At 41.3% G+C, this 23,978-nt stretch overlaps 1 protein-coding gene across 1 annotated transcript in view; it reads right to left on the reverse strand.

Annotated features, from left to right (window-relative positions):
• sema4f (sema domain, immunoglobulin domain (Ig), transmembrane domain (TM) and short cytoplasmic domain, (semaphorin) 4F) overlaps nucleotides 1–23,978 on the reverse strand; it is a 57,026-nt gene that overhangs the window by 10,388 nt on the left and 22,660 nt on the right. Inside the window, exons 2-3 of the mRNA XM_005468036.4 lie at nucleotides 761–909; nucleotides 291–350 (exon numbers count right to left, since the gene is read on the reverse strand). Coding sequence (XP_005468093.2) covers nucleotides 291–350; nucleotides 761–909 — 209 coding nt within the window. The remainder of the gene's footprint in view (nucleotides 1–290; nucleotides 351–760; nucleotides 910–23,978) is intronic.

Here is a 23,978-nt window from a genome sequence, read left to right on the forward strand (position 1 = left end):
TTACATAGTAACTCAATAAATATTAGAAATGATCAGTGTAGTTCATGGACATTCAAATGGTTCATTAGATTTTATCTGGGTACTACTGAGCTGAGTTCCTGCAGGAAGTAGAAGTTTCAGTGCTGGATGTGTTTTCCAGTCTGTTCTTGGGTTTCAAACAGCAACAATGGAAGTCAAAGCCACATTTTGGAATAGCAAGATTTAAGACAGTACTACAATTTTGCATTACCACCAGTTTGGCTGAACTAGACAAAAATAACACACAAGCAGCACACATGCACTGTTCTCACCTCTGTCTTTCCCTTTCCCTCACATGACTTCCTCTTGTCGTCTGAGACATCCCAAATGATCTGCAGGAAGAAAGAAGATACACAGACATAGTAAGTCTGTTGGTTTTCGTGTATAGAAAGATATTACCATAATATGTGCTATGACAGAGAGCGCAAAAATACAGGGCATATCAAAAAGAATCATTTGATTTCAAAGTGCTTTAAATCCACAGCCGTACACCGCTGTGGATGCATCAAAACACGCACTGTTAGAAAGAGTTTCACATGTTTGCTGGTAGGTAGCATAACAACAGTAACTGCAGTGACTCCAGACAAGCTCACACAAGTATGGGACAAGTTTGACTATTATATGGACATATGCGACAGGGACACATATAGCCTTTTGAAATTGGATGATTCTTTTTGATACGCCCTGTATTCAGTGGTTTAATGCTGCTGCCTGGTTACTCACACACTGGCACTACGCCTACCTTTAATGGTTTTTTTTCATTGAGCTTCTTGGTATCTACAGCCAGTATGGCATCCCTGGCACCCAGGAACAGCATGCCCGATGAGCGGTCCAGCAAGAAGGTGCTGAAGTTTGCCACATCCCCGAACGTCTCTGAACCCAGGATGGTGTCTGTCAGACAGAGGGGGTGAGAGAGGGTGATATATGTCAATAACAGGATCTGAATGAATATGGAAAGACACACTCAGAAAACCGGGCTTGGAAAAAAAATACATCTGTTCGCTGCCTCCCTGACCCATGTAACTGTGGAAACAAATGGTTGACAGGATGAGATTAAGCAAACACCATATTCCCAGCAAGAAGTTCTAAAGAGATAAAGGGATGGAGGGATGAGAATAGGAGGGGAGAGATGTGTCCTCTTACACAATCAGAGCAGCAGATTAATTCCTAATCTCTCTGAGACTTTTTCATCGTTCTTTTCACTCGATGTTTACCGCCATTTTTCTGCCCTTCTCTCTCTGCAGTGATATACTATTTACAGCAAAGGCATCTTCCAACTCTTCCATCCTTCCTTGCAGCTCTCTGGAAACAACCTTCTGTTTGCCTCCTTTTTAAACACTGTCCTCGTTCAAACGCAAATCCACTGCAGAGGAGGAAATACAACAAACTAAATTATGCATAATCATAATGTATAATACATAACTGATTCATCTTCTACATAATACATGGTGTGTAATATCAGCCATAATTCTCTCCTTAATCTAAAAACTATCAAATGAATCAAATCCCCAAAGCTTTTAAATTGTGTTCCAGCTCTTGTTTGCTCTCTCACTCAGTCCCTCTCCCTCCCACTCTTTCAGCTTTAGGACAAAGTGGGTGCGTGTGTGTGTGTGTGTGTGTGTGTGTGTGTGTGTGTGTGTGTGTGTGTACTGATGTCCCAGCTGCTGAGAGGAAAGAGCACAGCTGTGTGCTGAACTTCTTTTGAGTACTGGTGAGAGATTGTGTGTGTTTGTGTGATTTAGCAGTTTTTTTTAAAAGTCCTCCAATGCCACCCTTTTTTAGCCTGACGAAGAAAACCAGACACGGCTTCGCCTCCAAAGAAGGCGGGGCCAGCGATTGGTTTCGACGTCCCAATCAAAGACACAGGAACACAAAAGCACGACTCAAATAAAGAAGCGCCATTGTGCCACAGATGACAAATCAGATGACAGATAAATGCTAATGAGTGTAGCATGTGGTGTTAATTTAACCTCAAACAAACTAACGAGAGCAAAACAGATAATGTGCATTACTCACTGCACTTGCACAATTAAACAATTAATGAATCATGACTAATGAGAACAACAGAGCCAACTCCCATGTTTGTTCACAGGGCAGATGTAGCTTTTATGAGAAACTGTATTTATCACCTATATACACACATTTACTGTCAAACTCAACACGCAGCACCTAAAATCTAGAGAAAAGGTGTCCAACATAAGGCCTGGGGGCCATAATTGGGCCGGCAAAGACATGTTAGAATGCTTTGGAAAAACGTGAAAGAGTGCATGAGTTTTTGAACAGTTTACTATGTTTTCATAGCTTTTTCTATTGAGAAAGACCTCCCACATTGCCATTAATACTACAACAAATAGTAAGTAATAGATAAACGACAGAAAAGTTCCTGTTTTTCCACAATTTACTTTAGAAATTTCTGTTTTGTAACAATGGGTATATGGGTGAAACAAAAAAGAGCATTATTATGAATACAGGATAGTCTGGGCAATGAGTTACCAGAACGTCATCATGTACAAAATTAGATGTTTTGTTGAATTTGCACTTCTTTTTCCTCAATCCATTAGAGAATGCTCTACATTCAATTTGTTTAAGGCAAAGGTTAAAAACTGGTTATGGACAAATCAAGTGTGTGATCATGTATAAGTTGTATAGTTTTAATGTTTTATTTGGGAACAGAATGGTGTGTATGTGTGAGTTTGGTGATGGAGTTTTTATTATGAATGAATTATGAATTTTTATGAATTATTATGTCTATTTTTTTATGTTTAAGGACAACAGATGGAAATTAGCCCTTGGCTATAATCTGGCATATTTACATTCATGTAATTTTTTTTACATTTATGTTCATTAACATGCACTGTCCTAAACAAATAAATTAAATTAAATTTTTCTTATATTAAGAGTTAAACTTAAATGACCATCATTAAAACCAGTATGTCTGTGAGCAGCACTGAAAAGTTTGTCTTCAAATGTTGAATCTCCAGCTAAGCACACATCTATTTCTTTAAAAATCATGTGAAATGCTTGAATATTCAGTGGTCTTAGGCTTAGAAAGATGATTGGAAAGCCTCTGGACTGCCCAGTCCACATCTTGAAGTTTCCTTGTGAACGACACTGAACACAACCCCTATAGCCTTTCTGTAAATATGCTGAATCAGTGAGTTAAATGTGGTTGACAGTTCAATAATACAATACCTGATGCTTGAGCCCTGACTGCACTAAAACATAGTGTAGCAGCAGCCCATCACAGAAAAGTCAGCTAACTGACTCAGTAAAGCCTGCTACAATCTGTCTGAAATCCCTCACAGTTTACTATGTTTACATCTTTTGCCATTTATGTTTATGCTGCCTGTTAATTGCCTGCAATTTTATACAATTTATGCACTTCACAAACCCTCAAAAGCTCCCACAATGGAAGTAAAGAAAGCAGCATTTATGGAACGTATAGTACAGATAGTGAATATTGCAACTCTATGATATTAAAGTTCCAGCGAATTACGATGGTTTACAGTAGCATCTGAATTCCAATTTAAAAGCTTTCTTCAGAGCAACTTCTGTAGTTTTAGATATTGACATACATACATGTGTATGTATGTATGTCAATATCTAAAGTTAACTAACTTTACCTGGTTTATAAATAACTGTGTACACCGCAGACCAGATAAGACTGAAAGCAGCATCACTTCTGATAATGAAACCAAACAAGAGAGCCTGTGGCTGCGTCTGCATGCATGTTTCACAGAAATATTGTGTTACTTCCCCTTCGGTGAAAAGCCATCTCACCATCAAAATGGTCACGAACATGTTATGCTTCAAATCTACCAACGCCGCCATAAGAGAACAAGCAGCATTCCTTTGTGCATTTCTTACTTAGAAATTAGAACGACAGAGAGGAGAGAATAATAGCACACACCCTCTATTATTATGCAGGGAGGGCAGGTGACACTGGCAGACGTTAAGATGGGATGGTATAGAAAAATAAAGAACAGGCAATGCAAACAATCTTAAGTACACAAAGATTTGTTTGTTTTCTATTTAGAGGTAATTTCAAATTGGTGATATACTCCACATATTACGTAGAAGAAAGCATCCCTGGAGGAAAATCCTACGGGGATCACAAATGGAGTTTGAAGGAACACGACGGCCAATTTGGCAGCTGTCGACTAAATGATTAAAACGAGAACAATCATTTTCTTTCTTGTTATAGTGGGTGGGACTACGTCAAGTCACTTTTATAAATGGCGCTCGGCGTTGACACGGTTTTCCACTTAGAGCTCATCTGGGTGTCCGCCTGTGTGGCAAAGAAAAAAGAAAAAAGAAAAAAAAAGACCCCAACATGCTGACATCTGCTTGTAACTGAATCACAGACATTTTCACGTCCCCCCGCCTTGAATCCAGACTCCCTCATCCAGTCAGTCTGTGTCTGTTTCCTGTAACATTTCACATGAATGTCATTTCTCATTCACTAAGAAGCCATCTGTTCGGCTAAAAAAGCCTCCAGGCAGTCAACAAGCGAGAGCGGCACTGATTTGCTAGTGGAGGGTTAGCACTTCCTGAAAAGCAGCCAATATTAAGAAGGAGAGTGAGATCAATATAATAAAAGGAGACACACACACAAGCACACATGTGTGTTTATGTGTGAATGTTGCCCTTGATTAAAAGTTTTTTCTTTTGGAGTGTGGCGTCCTTCTTTTTGCTTTTACACCCCGAGCTACTGAAATAAACAGCTCCCCTCCTCAATCTGTCAGTCAAAGCTGGCTTCAAATGAAAGACGAGACAGGAGGCCATAAAACATTAGAGACCTCTCCGTCTCGTTTTCACTTTGTCTCCTTTTTTATATTTGTCACTTCTCTTTATCTGCTCTGTCATCATCCACTTTCACAGCACCAAAAGACCCCAATTCTTTAAACTCCCTGCACTGCCTACTTGCTCTTGCTCGACTGATACATACACACACACACACACACACAGACCCACACACAGAGCGAAGCAGACATGAGTGTTTGTGACAGAGGCTGAAGGCAAAGTCTGGAGAAATGTCCTTGTGAACTGGGAGTCTCATGCACGCGGGTCCACCACCTGCTGTGCACCCTAATGTAGGGAGATGATTCCTAGAGCTACGCCATCTGCCCTTCTCACACACAGACCCACACACACACCTCCAAACCAATCCATCCAGAAACACACAGCAGAAGAGGCGCAAAGAAATCATGTGCAGTTTCTTCTTTTTCATCCCATATTTGTCTTTTATCTTCACGATGACATTGCCATTTTTTTTTCAAGGGTTTTATGAATACATTTGGTTTGACGTGTGTCATGGAGGGGAAAAGAGGATGCTGCACAGGTTAGGGTAAATGCCTCCTCTTTGACGGCAGGAGCCTGCAGCGCACAACCTACCGCATCCCACTTCCTGTGTGTCTTTGCAAAAGGACACATGTTGCAACAAACAACAGGAGGTCAGGATTTTGTGTGTGTAATCTTTCAAATCCATGTGTTGTGCTGTAGAATAAAGTAGATTAGCACACTAAAGGGTTATTAGAATGAGGCCTGTGTTTAACCACTGTACAGCTTCTTCACAGCATGAGCACATTGTTAAATTAATGCATTTTCAAGCAAATTCTCTTTTGTTTTTTAGCTCTGTTTTGCCCATCGTGACCTCCTGAGGAACACATCTGGCCTTTTAACTACTGTCTGGTGCTGAGCAGGTACTCTGCCAGAACTGCCTGGGCTTCAAATAGCATGAAACTGCTGTGCGATCGAAATAAATGACAAAGTTACAAGTTGGTTGTAAAACACAAAAAGGACCAAAAGAGTGTAAAATAATCCTGTATTCTCAGTAATAGAGGTACAGTAACAAAATAAATAAGTAAATAAATTTCTGCTAACTTGGATGAATTTACCACCAGCAGTAAAAGATTAACAGCTTCTGGCAACAAAAAGACAAGCAAATTGGGTAAAATATAGATTTTACTGTTAGATTTTAAGATTTTATTGTTTTCTTTTAGTTAAGTGAAAAGCAGCTAAAGCGTTCTGACATTCTGTTTGATTTGTGTCCGCCCTGTACATCTGCAGCAGCACAGCGGTGCAGAGGTCAGCATCGTTGCCTCACAGCGAGAAGGTTTCCGGTTCAAAGCCGTCTTTATTCTCCGTGTACCTGGTGGCCGCAGGTGGAGCTGTCAGACAGATAAAGCTTTGAGTCGTCTAAGACTAGAAAAGAGCCACACAAAGGTGATTTGTTTTCCAAGTGTGTAGGTGAATAATCACTTACTGGGTGTGTTGCAACTAATTTTCCACCTTTTTTAAAAAACAAGATCGATGTCTGGACCGTTACATTAGGATACATAACTGTTCAAGAATAGTTTAATTAAGGTTCCAAACCACAAAAGTGCAAATAAGTACCCTTTGTCAAGGGCACAAAGGCAGGACTGAGTGAGTGAGGCTCACGGAGGTAATTTATTTCTTAACAGTGCGCGGGGACCTGCTGATTATATCGTGATAATCATTTTTCTTTCCCCACCACAAGCGCAGTCACACACAGAGATCTGATTATTTCTTAGAACAAAGGCCTCTATTCTCCTGTGTTGATAAATACATGTAAATAAATATAAAAGTCGTAACTACTAAGGCTCATTTTTAAATGCTGAGATAAGTCATATGTTACTGAAACCACACAGAAGATGCAGGTTTCGTCGAGGAATCGGGAAATGCACGTTAAAAAAAAAGATTCATATGATGCATCTAGAAAACCTGGTGACCTTAAACATGCTGGCAAAAAAATCACACCCTGACTTAAAAGCGACTGGTGTGAGTATAAATGAATAAGTAGTCCTAAAATACAAAATTCTCTCCCCTGCCATGAATCATTCATTCATTATACATTAAACATGACAGAGAGACAGCCAGGGAGGGAGGCCAACAGAGTGTGTGTGTGTGTGTGTGTGTGTGTGTGTGTGTGTGTATGATGGGGGTATCCATTAAGAGTTTAATAAACTGGCTTTTGCTCTGGGGGACCAACCTTGACTGCAGGGCATTGTGGGACTGGACCAACCAGGAAGTGATAAATTATACACCTCCCTTGTTCAACTGTCAATCAAAACTGACGGGATGGAGAGAAGAGATGCAGAGAGGCGTACACACACACAGGCTCCTGCCCCCACAGTCTCTCAACACACACACACACATGGAGTCGGCCCCTACGGTGAGACAGGACACAGCTGCACGAACAACACAATCCCACACTCTGCAGAAACACACATTTATAGCACTATCATCCACTCAATGCCATTTTCCAATTTTCCAGCTGCTGTTTCCTCTGAATTGTTCTGCAGCAGTTGGGGGCAGACGCACTTCAAAGGTTAAAAAGGACAGACCAGATTTTGGCAGATTGTCCCATTGGGCAGCGCGCGCATTAGCCGGCTCCCCTGCTCCATGCTAGCACTTCAGCGTGCATTATGTTGAATGATAGCAGGCAGCCAGTGTCATCCAAAAGCAGACAACCATCATGTCTGTTACACCTAGCCATAAATCCTAACTGTTTGAGTGATAGAAATAATATGGTTAAGCTCAGTGTTGCCAGGTTTGATGCAGTACAAGCAGGTCAAGCAGGTCGAGCTGATGAGCTTTTCACCAGCGCACACCTAAACAACTGTTTTACAAATCTCTCTGCTTGCTTCTGTCAAAGAAATCACAAGAGAGGAATCCTGAATAGAAATCCATGGTGGGATGTTGTAACTCAGAAGACCCGACCCCCATACAAGGTCATCGTCTACACTGTAAGAGGTAAATCCATAAACATCAACCCAGTCATGTTGTTGGACTAAAGCACTGTTTGCATGTCCCTAATGCAGACGTGCAGATTTTGTGAAGACAATCTGGATAGTAGATGTTAGGATTGAGACGATAGAGGATGATGTCGGGGATTAACCCCAGTCAAAGTGATAAGTGACAGTTCTCCAGCTGAGGCCATTTTTAGCTCATTTGATGCTTTTTATTAATAGAAATATTATTAAGCTTATATTATGAATCTGATGTCCATGTATAACCAACACTGCATGGCCGGACTTCTGCACACTTTAAATTAATGTGTGTATGTGTGCGGGGAACTGGCATCATTGTTAGATGTAGAGAAAACAGGAATCGATTTCTGACTAGAGGATTTATTTTTCACATCAGAGGTCTAAGGTGAATCAGCGAAGAGTGCAAGTGTTATGAATTAACACAACTAATTAATCAACTAATTACCAAAGATCGAAGGCTTCACTGTTGAATGCAAATGTTTTTTAATGCCGAAAATGAAAAATAAACTCCCCGTTGCTGTGTTTCACTGTCATCCATCTATTTTTTTCCTGTGTTTAGGCCACACGTTGTGTATTATGGAGGTCAGCGGGTAAAGCTCTCCACTAGCCTCCTCTGCTGACCCGCCTGCGCCAGGGGATCAGGGATGCCACAGCGGGGATGATGGAACAATTGGACTATGAAGCAAATCGCCCAATCCTAGCAGAACTAAAACCTTTGGGGGAAAAAAGCTTTTAAAAGCTTCATTTGTGGCACAATGGGTTCTCAAGCAGCTTCTATCAGATTCGGCTGTTGAGCAGTTTGTGTTTTTGGGTAACCACTGAAAATGTAGTTATGAATCTGTTATTCATCTAGTTGTTACTGTAGCATGAAATCACTTTGCTGATATAAAATACAGGCTAAATAATTCCACTTTGAGGTATTTTACAATAAGAAGCATCTACTTCCACTGTGCATGTGTGTGTGTGATGTTTGGTTAACCCCTTGTTATTGTTCCTCAGCAGCTCATTGTCCTTGTTTTGACTGATGACAGCAGTCGGCTATTCAGCCATATCCTGTTTCAAAGAGCCGCGCGTTAAAGTGATGGAGAGGGAGGCGGACAGCTCAACACAGAGTGCTTCAGAATTTAAAATGAAAACGTAAAGAGGAAAAGGTTGGCCTGCATCTTCGAGACCCCACGTTCGTCTCTGATGATGAGACACCACAGTCGAATTTGTTGGAAATGTGTGACAGAGATCAAAAAGCTTTGAGTCAAACACAGACAGACAATCCTCCTCTTGTACTCCTCCGTATTCGCTGTGAATTTCTGCCTTGTTTCAGACGTTAAATGGTCGCACAAGGGCACGAAGTCAGTGTGCCCAAAATATCCAGAGAAAGACAGATCATCATTTAGCTCTTGTAAGCAGCAGTCACTACGTACCGATTCAGCCCAGAGCTAAAAAGGCTAAAACCTAACAAGTGTGCGACATGTTTTATGTATGGACGCAATTGTTAATTTGACTGAAAAGTTAATTTCAGTGAAGTGCTTGCAGCTGCGGCTTGGTACTTTTACACGTGATCAGGCAAAATCCAAAGAGACAAGCTTACCACGCACATTAGATCAAGGCCTTACCATCTGTAAGAGAAACGCCAATCTATTTCACACAGGTGGCTCAATGTGACAGTCAAGTTTGAGTCTATATAGTAAAACACACCGATTATTTAACAGATAAACTAATATAAAGAGCGACAATTGCTCACACACGCTGCAGAGGTCTTTTTCTAGCAGCCTGTTTTCCTTTGAGTTAGACATAATAGAGACGTAGCAGTGGGCTGCGTGCGCGTCTGTGAATTTCATCAAGTCAAATGTAATAGCTCGTAAGACATTTAATAGCTGCTATAATAAAATAAAAAGACCAATTTTGCCCCCGAAATGAAACAACTAAATGAAAAACGCAGTTCCGATCAGAGCGAAGTGTCGGGGTTTGCGTGACTGAGCTGAATTAATAAAGGGCATACTGAAAAACCCACAAAATCTTGGGACCTTTAACGGTGACACGGCGTGTGTAACCGCTTTAGGAGCGGCTGCAAACATTTTACTCCTACTTGAGGTCACGCTGTGTTCTTTTTTTAAAATTGTGTGTGAGTTTATCAACCTGCATGCTACAGAAAAGTGCCTGCACTCCCCAACTGCAACGATGTAGGTAACTCATTCTGGTGAATATCAACCGAAGCTGTTTAGGCTTATCCTCTTAGTTACAAATAAGAAAATTAGAAATATAATTGTAATTACACAGTTAAGGGTTATTGCAATAATCTAACCTGAAGCTATAAATGTTAATAAACAGCAGGGAGACTCACAGGATTCAAGCCCTTCCATGTTATAGTGTCAGGACTTATCTACTAAGGATTAATAAACGATTCACTAAAGATTCCTTCCAGACATTATTTAACAATTCAGTCAAAAAATCAAAATATCAATGTGCCTACTTTGTAGTTCATTTAGTTCATGTAGTTCCATTATCTGGCCTCAGCTCATAAGTGAAGACATCAAAAAATGTTAAATGACCCAGACGCACAGCATCGGCCTCACCTTTCAGGTTCTCACTTAAACTCACTAAAACTCCCAGGTCCACGTCAAGCAAAGGTAGAAAAGGCTGGGAAACGAGAAATGAGGAAGCATTGAGGACATGTAGTATGAAGGAATGACAAGAGCAGAAAATTAGTGAAAGACAAAGGGAGGAGGAGGAGTACGGGTGAAGGTGAAGCAGAGGAGGTCCAAGGTGACAGTGACTGATCATCCACTTCATCACTTAATGCTCTGCTCCTCTTCTGCTTCTTTGGGGATTTTTTTTATTGTTCCACTGTTCCTCTTGGGGTGGGATGCTCTGCGCATTTGTGTGTTTATACTTGGATGATTTTTTATGTCTTCAATTCTCTCCCCTCCTTCTCCCTGTTTCCAGCCTCCCACTACCTTTTCCCCAGTTTTCCCACTTTCTCTCCCACCCCCAGCTTCTCTCTCTCTTCTCTCCCCCCATCTCTCTCTCTCTGGCTCTGGGTGATAAGCAGTAGCACTACTAATCAGGCTTGCCCTAAATTCACCCATGCCCTGCAGGATTAGCATGTGTGTGTGTGTGCGTGTGTGTGTGTGCGCGTGTGTGTTGATTTAGAAGCTGCATGCCGGCAGCATTCATCAGCTCTCACACGAGATGTGTGTACATAAAGCCCAGTGTATATGTGTATATGTATGTGTATGTGCAAGAAAGAGTGAGAGCCTGTATGAATGAGTCACTGAGTCAACACAACCCTGCTATTTTTATCTTACAGTAAGACTGTACTGCCTTATTACATAATTTAATAATCTCTTGATATCACTGATCATTTATTACATAAAAATAAAGGACCTAAAATAAAATGCCTGCCTATGGAAAGGTGAAAGAATGACCCTGATAGGGCTCGTGAAAATAAAAGAAATCCATGTATTGGCGTCCATCGATGCGACCTCTCAGCCTCCTGACACACCTATGGTATCAATTTGAAAATCCTTATTCTTCTTCCTACTCTTCTCGCATTCACGAGATTTTTCGAAAAATTGACCTCTGACCTTGGCTTTGAGGTCAAGGTCACTAAGATTCAAACTCATCCAAGACTTTTTAATAGATAGACCTACAGTATGAATTTCAAAATCCTTTCTCGACTGGTTTTCGAGTTATCGCATTTGTAAAGTTAAGCATCTATGCCGCCCATCCAAGGGGGTGACAATAATACCCCGTCAGCCTTTTACAGCTGAGGGTTAACAAAAAAGTCTGGTCTTGTATTTAATATCAACCCCCACAATCATTAAATTCAGAAAGAAACGTGTCTGGAAACTTGTGTTACCGCATGACGCAGTAACATCATTCACACAAAGACAAGCTCACCTGCCTCACTGTGTTTATCTCTGGCCGGTGAACTCAGACTAAACAGTTAGAGACTCTCCAAAGCCAAAACAGAGCAGGAGCAGCCATAATATCTGTCACACTAGAACAGTTGCTCTGGATCTCTTTTGGCTCGTCAAGCCCTTAAACTGAGACAACATGTACTTGTGAAGTCACATAATTACATGCAAATCAGGAGCAGTTCAGAGTTTCCTTCACAAACTGCTTCATCTAAAGGATTTGTAAAGGTCTGCGCGACAGTGCTCGTGTCATGCTGTTTTTCCTCCTTCTGTACTTTGAATGCGTTGCTTGCTGCGCTGAAATGCAAGACGCTGTATCGCTATCAGCTTAACCTCTTGTGTAAGGACTTAAAACAAAAGCAACATTTATATACAGACATCAATTATGTATTTAGTGTCTCATTTGCTCAAACCTTCAAAGATGCGTTAAACGGTAAATGGCGCTGCTGCATCAAACTCCTCTTCTCCTGAGAATTTACAGATGGCGGAAAGCGTTTTTTTGTTTCTGATTGAATGAGCACACGGCTTATGTTATGTGTTCAGTTGAGTAATATTGCTGCTACAGATGATTTCCCATGAGTACAGAGAAAAACAACAACAGTCCTCTGAGAGAAAAGGCAAGAAATCAGTGTTAAAGAGACAGAGAGTGAGAAAGTGAGAGGGGTACGTGGACACAAGCCAAATACTGTGAGATTAAACAATCTGATCTTTACGTGTGCATGCACACAAACAGAAACCACCTGATGCATTTTGCTGGATTCTAGTATATACTGTGGCAGACAAAGATATACACACATTTATGCACACACACACACACACAGACACCAGTTGATACAGGCTGATTTGTACGCTTCATCGTCCAAGGTTTCTGTGCATGTGTGTGTCTGTGCTACTGGAAAATCTGTGACCTGCTTGCATTCAATTCTTAGCTAGCTTTACCCACCCTGCACACCACCACAACCCCACAGAGACCCCACACATTTCTCATTAAAGCTGCACAAACCACACAGCTGCAGCGAACATCAGCATACGATGGCACACTCACACACAAGGCACTGACACACTTTCTGAGGCAGCGGCTGGTCAGCGTCACATGCGAGTCACCTTTGCAGCCTCAAGCCACAGGTCACAGTTTGAGTGAGGCTCAAACTGGCAGGCCTATAGAAAGCAAAACCACAAGTCCACACATGCACACACTGACCATATCTACTGAAATGCTTCTAATCTGCTGCTTGCCGCTGGCTGACATCTTTAAAGATGACCCACTTAATGATGAAAGCAACTGCTTTCCACGTGGTGATCTGACGTCTGGAAACTGATACTAATACTCTGAAAAACCACAATCCATGAAAAAAACCACCTTGTGTGAAATGGAAAAACCAAGGCTTGTGGGTAAATGTGAACCTCACCACAAAGAGTAGGTGAAAATGACCTCTTAGTGTATAATAGAGGACAAGGGGTTTTTTCAAAGACTGCTGAACAATAATGAGCAGTGAGTAAGAGTATGAGTGCTAACTGTGGAGACTCTAGTAAATAATTAACAGGCAGTTTCCTGTCCACTGCTGATAATGGCAATGTTAATGTCAGCTACATACACTCTCTGTGTGTTTTATAGCAAATTTCCTCTCCCATATGCTCGGGTGACAGGTGATTCTCCCATTTTCACTTCCTGGTTTGTAAAAAGATGACAAATTGATCAAAAATGGACAATAGCATGAAAAAAAGAGGGGAAAGGGCGGTATGGCCTTTCATTTTTATGGTCTGAAAACAGCTTTTAGCAGCAAGCCAGCAGCATCTCCATTAGTGGACCAGATAGTAATAGAGGCTAATAGGGAAGGGAGACAGAGGTAATCAATAATAGATAGATCAGTTAGCTGCCTGTTGGCCTGGTTGGCTGAGAGGAAAGGAGAGAAGTTTAGGACTCAGCTTTTCAATCTGTCATCACAACTAGTATCCATCATTATTCGCACTGCAGCCACTCTCCCAGCTCCTCTTTCTTCAATATCTTCAATAATGACGTCATCATCGTTCAAGGATAGTCCCGGGATCAAATTTAGGAAGATCTAGTGTCAGACATTCATATGTGCAGAGGTAGCAGGCACTCATCCACTATGTTAACTTTGTTGCATTGTCATATTTCGACAGTAATCCAAACTGGACGAATCAGACACTGGTTCTAGGAAGGGGATTTTGTGTTTTTCGCCGCTAGCTTAGGTTCTCATTGAGGAAAAGGAAAGGTCTGATTGCATCAAACTGATTGCAGTCTGCAACATATCTGGTAGAAGTCACAAAATCCTACATGCTGCTCCTCTATCACATTTTGTCTCAGAAAGAGTTAAAAAAAATTAAAGTCAGGCAAAACACTGGGGGTGAGGAGTTATCAGGAGCGACCGGGAAGAGCGGTTTCTACCATAACAGCAATGATAATGACAATGGCTAATTATAAAGAGACTTGTGACTGCTGAGCCTAGCAGTTTAACACACAGGGAGAGCCATGAAACGCAGGCATGGAGTGATTAAATGGCAGTAAAAACACAGACAAACACACCAGTCCTCCTCATTAACATGAGTGGAAACCAGAAAAGGTCTACCTCCCATCTGGTTAAAAAAAAAAACAACAAAAAAAAAACTTCCATTGAGCCATTTGCGAAAGCCACTGCAACACATACACACCCACAGGTGACCCCACATCCTAGGTACCACAGCCTAACCCTTTAATCACACCAACATCTGTTTCCATGGACCACATTTGCATCACATGAAACCAACTTTATTACCATGACAATAAACTAACATGAACCATTTTTTCCGGACAAATGTTTTTTTAGGTGGTAGCTTTGCAGTTATGAGAAATATGAAAAGGTTAGCGCACTGATACTTCTTCTCTCTAATGTAAGAAGCCAAATAAAATCAAGCAAAGTCCAATTTTCTTTTAATGTAAACTAAATGTTTCAAAAAGTTTTTTTGTTTGTTTTATTCTTTGAAGTCAAATCCATATATTATATGCACCAGCAAGGAGCCTGCACCCTCTAGTTTGAGGATCAGTTTGAGGGTGAATGAAGTGGATTATTACGGTGGCCCTGAGAGGTCAATTTAAGAAAACACCAGCAAAATGTTGCAAAAGCACACAAAACACAGCAGAAGTTGAATAAAACACAATGAAAACTAAAAATGTAGCAAAAGTTCACAAAAAACGACCTCACAAAACACAATGGAAGTGTTTTTGGGGAGACGATAATGTGACGGGCCATTGTAAAAGCAACAGCAAACGTGCATCTACAGCATTATAGGAATTATGTGACTGAAAGACACATCACCTGCATCTGTTTCTCCCTCACAAAGATGAACCACGTGTCACTTCTGCAGCTGTTCCTTCACTGTCTGCCCAAAAACCTACTTTGTTGAGCTACTGCGATATATAATTAAAGTAACCCTTTCTTTAAAACCTAAAAGATTGAAAATGACATATATTGACCCGACGTTGCCTCCAAAGTATCCATTTTGTTCCTGATGTCTGGGCTCAGTCTATTCTTGGCACAGAACAAAGTGGACAGTGTGTCGAACTGAGTTTGGCCCCTGACACGGACCACGGATCAAAGCGACCAACATTTAACCACTAAGAAGTGACTAACCCTGAGGCTACGAGAGTGTTTGTTAGGGACATCGTGTCAATGCCAAAATGCATAAAGCACTCAGTGCATTAAAGGTTCATGATCTGTGTTGTAGCTTGAATAAAATGCAAACTGAATAACCCTCAAAGGTCTATCGTGAAATATTTTCTAACCGCCGCCATCAATCTTTCTCTCATTTCCTCTCTTTGTCCGACCTTGGCCTTTCTCCAGGTACAGTAGTTAGTGCTCTTCATAGATCTGAGACTTTGCTGGCGCTCCCAGAGCAGCTCATCCTGAGGAGGATGCTCTCAGCAGCTCCCTCACCTCGCTTCTCCACTCCTCTCCTTTTCAGTTTAAAGAACAATGGACACATTGTTGCCAAGACACAAGTGACTCTCTATCCCTCTCTGTCTCTCATTACCCAAATTGTCTCTTTCTCAACTATAAAGTCCGAGCTTTAACTTCACTCACTGAATAAACCACACATGTTACAACATACAAGCACACACACCTCACCATGTGGCTGTCACTGTATTTATATTCAAGGTTCCACTCTGGCAGTTCTCACCAGACAGTGACATAAACATGACACCCTTTGTGACCTATGACCCCTCGCTCTTTACAGTCTGATTCTCTCACATACTTTTAGCAGCACAACTGATAACACTTGAGATTCAGTATCAGTAGTATGTAAGTGTGTGTGTGTGCAGTGATAGGGGGGTTAACGGCCTTGGAACTGCACAGAAACCAGTTTCACACAATGAAAACATACAGAGATTCCCAAAACAGAGAGGAAAAAAAAGAAAGAGAGAGGGAGAATTAAATGTTTCCTGGTGGAAATACAGATTCCTACTTCCCTGCCTCCTTCTTTCGCTCCCTTTTTCCCTGCTACCCATCCTTCCCTCCGTACTTGGCTGCATTATCAAGGTCAGCTGGATCCCAGTTTGTTTTGATGCTCCTTCAAAATTGCATTTGCTAGCAGTTCACTGCCTCGCTCCATCGCAGCTTGTGTGTGAGCAGTTTTAGAAGCTATTTAGCATACCACCAAATCACAGCAGGTACTCCACAAGGGGGAGAAAGACAGAGAGCGAGAGGGAAAAGAGAGGAAGAGACGCAGGGGAATGTGAATAAATAAAGGTACTAAGTACAGGGAACCAGAAAGGGGGCAGCGAGAGAAGAGAGTGGAAGAGAGGGCGAAAATGCAAGAAATTGGGAGATAAAGTGGGAAGAGTGCAGGGTATGATGAGGAAATGCAAACAAGCCACCTGTAAACACCTTTGATTGCTCCTATATGAATTTTGGTAGCAACCCAATAAAAGTCAGGCAGTCAATCACAAAAGTGGTTCTGACCCATCAGAGTGTGGTTGTGGGGTGGAGCTTTACCCCACAGGCCCATGACTCTCTGAAAAAGTTTCTGGGGTGCAGATTACCGTGCCGAGGACACTTCTCGACGCCATGGGTTATGTGCTTATTCAGCAGCAATGTTTAGGTATATAGCACATTGCGCTTAAGAAGACAATAAGTGAGATAAGGAGGAAAAACACCCAAATCCTTCCATTTGTGATACTCACCTTGTTACTTTATACTAAAACAGAGAACGTCACGAGTTTCCTGCCATCTCCACTGGCTTCTTGGCAAGTTCCCAATGATGGATAGTCTCAACAATCCCACTGCATCAAGATATAGCCCCTGTAGTTTGGCACATAACCCACCACAAACAGCAAATTGCTGTTTTTACATTTCAGTTTTTGATCAAACCGCCTACACATGACGTGACATTATTTACAGTACACAAAGCTACTGGCTGGCTTCAGCTACGCGTTTACCCTCACAGAGATTAGAATAGTCCACCTTCTCATCACCAACTCCAGGCAGGAGAACGACCCCGAACGTAAACGGCTACTTTCACGTGTGTGCTCCCGTTACATGTGGGAAATTTAAAATAATCAGTGTTCATTTAGGAAGCGTTACAGGCTTTACGGTAAACAATCATTAGAAAATGCTGCATGTAATGTCAAAAGCTTTGAGTGCCACAACTGTCGCTGATCGCAGTTATCCAGGAGAAGTCACTATTCAGTGAAGTTCAGCATGTTTCAGTCCTAATTACTGCGATCCACAGAAAACATCACTTAAACTGACAAAGAAAACTTTTACATTTAAAGTTGAATATCATACTTCCTCAAACAGTGATCAAAGACCTGAACTAAAGGCATGATTTTGTTTTTAATTTCCACTGCGTGATGAGTATAGCTGATCACATTTTGATCATTGCCTTTTCTGCTGATGTTACTGTACACCCACTAAACTCTTTACTCTTTCCCACTTAGTTCTGGATGATAACATAAACTGGTTTGAATATCAATAAAAACTTGGATTTTGTGTATTTGTGTTGTATTGCTTTGCAGACATATCTTTTTTTTCTGTCTTTGTTTGTCATATTATCTTGTGAAGTTGAGAGAAATAAGAAAGCGCATATAGAGAGAGATGGAAACTGCAGGAGGAAAGATACAACACATGGTGTGAGGAAACTAAAGCAGATGTATTTCCTGAGTACTAATTGTACTGTCAGTGCTGCTGTGGTTTGTGTCTAAGGTAATATATAGCAGTAAAGGTCACAGGGTTAAGTGTTCTTGTGAAATGGATGTTGAGGTCCTCTGTGTGTCTGCAGAGCAGATATCGCTCGATCTGCTGTAGGAAACTCTCTGAAAGAGCAGATGATGCAGCAAACATCGTGCATCTCTGCTGCTGCTATCAGGATTTTCTGGAAGATTTATTTATCTTTGAAAGACAAAAACAACACCAACAACAAAAAATCTAAAGTGCCTTTAGCTATCTGGGGAAATAATTACCACAGCTGCCACCCAGATGATGGATGTCACAGGTGACAGCTATAATATGCTTTTCCTGGTGACGAACTGTAAACGCTCCATTGTAAGTTGTCTCGTGTAGCTTGGATGAAAAATGTGTTGCTAGATAAAATTGTCATCGTTTCCAGGAATTTAATCAGCGTGTTTAATTTTCAGTGGAGTTTTATGATCCCTGAGGTTATTAAAACTTAGATGCCTGTGATATAATCCCTCGGCTAAAGTACAAACATAAATTAAAAACTCATCCCGCATGGGTCAGAGACAAAAGCAAGACAAACACGGTTTTAAGTCTGTGAGGGATTCAAATATTGCATGAGAAGGAAGGCTGCACTGTGAATTCCCTGCCCCCAAATCATTGTCTACCCCGGATCTGTTATTGACTTGAATAACTTAAGAGCCACTCCTCATAGACACACAATCATGCATAAATAAAGCATGAGTTTAAAGAGATCAAGGCATGTGATTTTTATTATTTTTAAGTGAACAAAAGATCAGTACAACCTCAAATATCTATCTATGCAGCAGACAATATTCGGTCACTGTCTGCCACGATCTGCATCGGCATAGCAACATGAAGAGGCCTGCATCACATCATCTATCTGCATCTGATACTGTCTGATAACTGTCAGGTTTTATTCACTGATAAATTCGTCTGTCACAAAGTGCAATAAATGTTAAGCAGATTTTCTCCAGATACACGCTGCTCCTGTTGCACCACAAAGGAATTGCTAAGTTCATTTCAAGCATGCCGATCACATAAATGCTGATGTTTAGATATTTCTAGAAAGTCGAGTATATTAAGACATTTCCTGTTTACGGCCTCAATATGAAAAAGAGAGCAGCTGGAGTTCTTGTGCTGTAGTTGGAGCGTAACTGACCATACCTGAATTTGATATGACAAAAACACACGGCAACAACTAACATATCAGCTTCCTGGCTTCTGGGGTCACTTTAATGAAATTAGGTCACATAACTAAAAGGCTATAGACAAAAATATTGGATCTATAAGGGCATGAGTGAGTGCGTGTGTGTGTGAGAAAAAATTTATACATATCGGTAGTTTGTTTGTTGTATGTACGTGCATCAGATAAATCTCTATCTCTAGATATCGTGTCACACAAACCACACAGTCATCGCTCTCTCTGTGAGCAGGCTGACGTGCAGGCCTGTCACATTGGCGCAAAACTACACAACCTTCTCAAAAACATATATTTAACTGTTTGTGGCTGACATCACAATTGCTTTTTTTCAATAAACACATAATTTTCATGCTTTTTCTATGCTTTTAAGAGCAACAAATCATACTTTTGTTGGGGCAAGGACTCATCAGCCAGCAAGGAATTGGGCAGCTTCTCACACGCTGCGAGCGTTCACCCATTTTCTCAGCTTGTCTCAACTTTTTTTGCATGAATCTAACTGCAGAGTGACTGAAAACAGGAAGTCTAACACAACTTCAAATAATAGCCCGACATAGGACTCCAAAGTACAAAGTACAGTGATTTGACATGTGCAATCAGCACTTGTTCACACGTTCAGTACAGATTTAGACATGCCTTGTCTGTGTGTGTGTCTGTGTGTTTGTGTTTTCTGCTTCAAGAAGATGGTTTGACACAGTAATGAAAATGGGACTCATTATCGTGGCAGTAATCTTAGACGAATGAGAAACCAGCTTACCCTTATACCGTATATAACACACAAACCCACATGTTGCACACACACGCACAAACTCACACACAGAAGCTGTGCTAAATAAATGATATCTATTACATCCACATGACTGAAGCTCCTGTGCTGATTCACTGCAGTGTCTATGACTACACATATATAAACACAAGCAGGCTGTGTAACACGGGTTAAAACACACACATTCTGCGTGCACCCACCGCTGACTTCCAACGAAGCATTAAACACAAAGTTTTGTGTTTTCCTGAGTTCAGGTCTCCGTGTTAGTGGCAGTTAGAGTATTTAAACACAGGGGCGGTGGAGCGGGGCTGAAATCATGGAAGATTGTTTATTTAAAACTTCTGAAATGAAGCAGGACGAGGGGTGAGATGCAGTTCAGCCGGCTCAAGCGTGGCTGCGGGGCGTTCAGGGTCTGATTCCTGTGTGCGGATGAATGCTTTTAGCCTCCACATTTATTTTAATTAAGAAAAAGGCAACATTTAATAAATGCTGCTACGACGGCTTCTGACACTTACAGGAAACAAGCGGTGGACTGAGTTACATGTGCCGTTTCCGTGCAGTGAATATGAAGTTTAGCTCTGGGTTTATATTTCCCTGCAGGCGAAAAGCCACTAACACAGAGGTGCAGCTCACGTATACTTTCTTCCTCTTTGCAAAAAGATGCAGTGCAGTGTGAGTTGTAACTGTCAGTGTCCTCCTTCCAAACCTTTTATACTCATTTTGATTAGATGTCAACTTGAAATAGCCTCCAGCCTGAAATAAGGAAGGCAGGATCTCACAGACACTTCAGGCTGTGAGGCGGAAGGAGACAACAAATCATTTGTGTGAACCAGTTTGTTTTCCTTTGCATTAAGTTTCTTACTGTATTACCTGTTTTGGCAGTGCTACTGTGATTTAAAGTATCTCATGTGATCTTCTAACTCTTGGCACTACACAGACATCAAATGGTTATTTTACTTAACAGCATCACAAATTCAAGATGTGGACATTTACCAGACACGTAGGGTCTAACTAAACAATTCTACTGAGCTGCGCTGCTAGAACATCTCAATCTCTATCTATTTTTATGCTACGCATTTCTCACAGAGGAGATGCAGAAAAGAAATTTGGAAGACTTTTTAGAAACAGTGTTACTGTTAACTACAAATAGCTGTGAGCTGTGCTTTTAAAGGAAGTAGTTCTAACAGTGGCTGATCTGGTTAATGCAGTCATGGGATGTGAAATTCACCAAATTCACGCAACTGCGTCCACTTGCGTATTGCGGTGTGAAACTTTGCTTCACCACCGAATGAACACACGATCTCTCATTTGTATTGATTCTGAATGAAAATAAGGTTATTAGTAAAAACTGTAGAGCTCGGTGATTCTGTGTAAACAGGAAGATGTTGTGTGTCTCTTTCTGCCCTTCACATGATTAATGCTTGACCAGAAATCAATAGCTTCCACTCCCACCTATGGGTGCACAGAGAGAGCCAGGGGTTCTTCATTTACTGCCACTTGCTTTGCCGAAGCGCTTGGATAAATGTTTATAAGTTCACGCTAAAAATATGACTTTGAGCACTGGGGAATGGCACAGATACACTCTCAGGGCTGCGTCTGTTTTATCCCCCCACCTGATACTGACGGCGAAGCTAAAGAGACGATATAGTTGCCTGCAGGGTCAAGAAAATGATGGCGTGACATTTAGAAACCATCAGTTGTTAAGAGGATCTGAGAAAGATGCAAAAAGGTTGCATTTATATAGTGTATTCACACACACACGCTCACACACAAACACACGCACAGCGATCATTATATGGATGGCGGGTTTTACCTCTGAAGCTTTATCCATAAAGAGCGATTTACCTCTTGGCTATTTCCCTCCCCCACACTCAGACCCTGCGTATGGCCTCATATCTTCTTCTGCACACTTGGCTTTTTCAATTATATATAAACCATCTAAAAATGTGCTTCCCCAAAATACTTGTGCTTATCACACTGATAAAAACGAAAGAACTGCACACATTTCGCACAATTTATTAACAAACAGAGAGATTCCCAGCAGCACTGGATGCATGTTTTAAGGTCTGTGAATGTTTTATGAAGTTTGTAAGTGAACACGTAGTTTAGAAAAGTTTCTCTTCTGTCTCCAGCTTACGAGCTGTTTGAACTAAACCAGCCTGTCAGTCTCTAAAGCTCGGTATAGTTACCCGCTGCACTCTCTCTGATTAAATCAAATTTCCTTCTCGTGTATCTTTATGTATTTTTACATTGCTAAATAGTTTCAGCAAACAAAATATTTGCTCAATTTAGGGCTACGTGTTATTTGAAATTTTTACGCCAAATCTTCACAAAATTGCCTTTAGCATTTCATTTTGTAAAGAAGAAGCGAACAGAATCCAATTTAAAGCATATTACATTATGAAATAAATTATGACAATTTATCTGCGCTTGAGTTTGTTTTCATGCTGTAGGTATAAATCAGAAGATTGCAGCACACTGCACATTAAATATGAACGTACATACTTAGGAGACACTTAGCCGGAAGACCGGCTGAAAGGAGTCCAAAGGTCATAAAACCCACTTACAAACAGCTGGCTTTTGTAAGGTCTGAAGGCCTTACAAAAGCCAGCCAGTGGAAAAATGTGTTTTGTTTTAGCAGGTCTTATGTGCTGGTCTATTTCTACGCTTCCTGCAGCGACAGAACTGCTACTGCATCGCTGCCAGAGTCAGGTTGGATTCATTCACGAACAATGCCGACTTTAAGAGTGCTGTTGGGTTTGGGGTCAATTTGGTAAAAGGACTGGTTCTTATACAGCACTGTTCTCTATTTGTGCACTAAAAGCACTTTATACAATTTTCCAATTTTTCTGCCTAAGTGCTTTATATCTAACATTCACGTACGTTCATACTCCAATGGATGGATCGGAGAGCAACTTGGGTTTAGTATCTTGCCCGAGGATATTAGGGATCCAGATTGGAGCAGCAAGGGATTGAACCACCAGCCTTCCAATTAGTAGATTGCCTGATCTACCGTCTGAGATACAGAAACCCGTAATGTCACCAGTCTGTGGTTTCAGACTGATCATCCTCACAGTAACGTTGGTGTCACATCACTGTAATGTTACCTCTACTTCACCTGTCTCCACACACACACACACACACACACACACACACACACACACACACAGTGTTTTGAGTGAAATGGTAAAATGATAACTGGACATGTAAAACAAGCACAGCCCTCAGTGACAGCAACATGCTGCAGAGACTCACTGATACAGAACACGTACACAGTTAGCTGAATTACATAAATCAAATACGTAAGCTTTTTCATTTCTGTATTTCTTCTTATTTTCTTATTTGCTGTGGTTTCTTCAGGGAGGAAGAAGGCCAGGAGGTCCTGCTGACAATGCTGGACACGATGGTAGGACAAACTCTGCTCTAACCATCGTGACGCTGCTGCTGCTGCTGCTGCAGACAATATGAGCTTTTTTCATGCATAATTTTCTCATTGTACATTTATCATGGAGCCGTACAAGCAGTAGTTTGCTTCTATTATATACATTGCTGATGCTACAAAGATGGGTTTTACTTTAATGGACTTCAATAAATGTTACTGTAATCCTGACACATACTGATTGGCTGCATCACACACACTAACTAACAACAATAGACACTTGAAAACTGTGTGTAGACATTAATCATGTCAGTAGGGTTGCCTTCATCCATTTATCTATCCCCTCACCCCCTCTCATACACACACACATGCATACAGTGACAAATTGCTGACATGGGTAGAATATCACCAGTCTGGAGATGGGAGTCCCATGAGTCCAGCCCCTTAACCTGATTTCATGTATCTCATTCTCTTTCTTCCTCTTCATGCAACCATACAACACGAGGATGTGTTTGCGTGTGCGCCTGCGTGAGTCTTCTTGACCAGAGGTCTAAAAGTCATTTCCCACGATGCCCTGTATGCAGCTTCAGTGTTCTCTGTGATGTCATCGTCACTCTGGGCGACAAGGGGAAATAAAGAGGCGGGGCTTTCCTTCCTGACACCATCTCCAATACAATGGAGACGCACACTGTGTCGGGTAGTGCAGGAAAAGC

Source organism: Oreochromis niloticus, linkage group LG3, assembly GCF_001858045.2.
Source record: "Oreochromis niloticus isolate F11D_XX linkage group LG3, O_niloticus_UMD_NMBU, whole genome shotgun sequence".
Lineage (NCBI taxonomy): Eukaryota > Metazoa > Chordata > Actinopteri > Cichliformes > Cichlidae > Oreochromis > Oreochromis niloticus.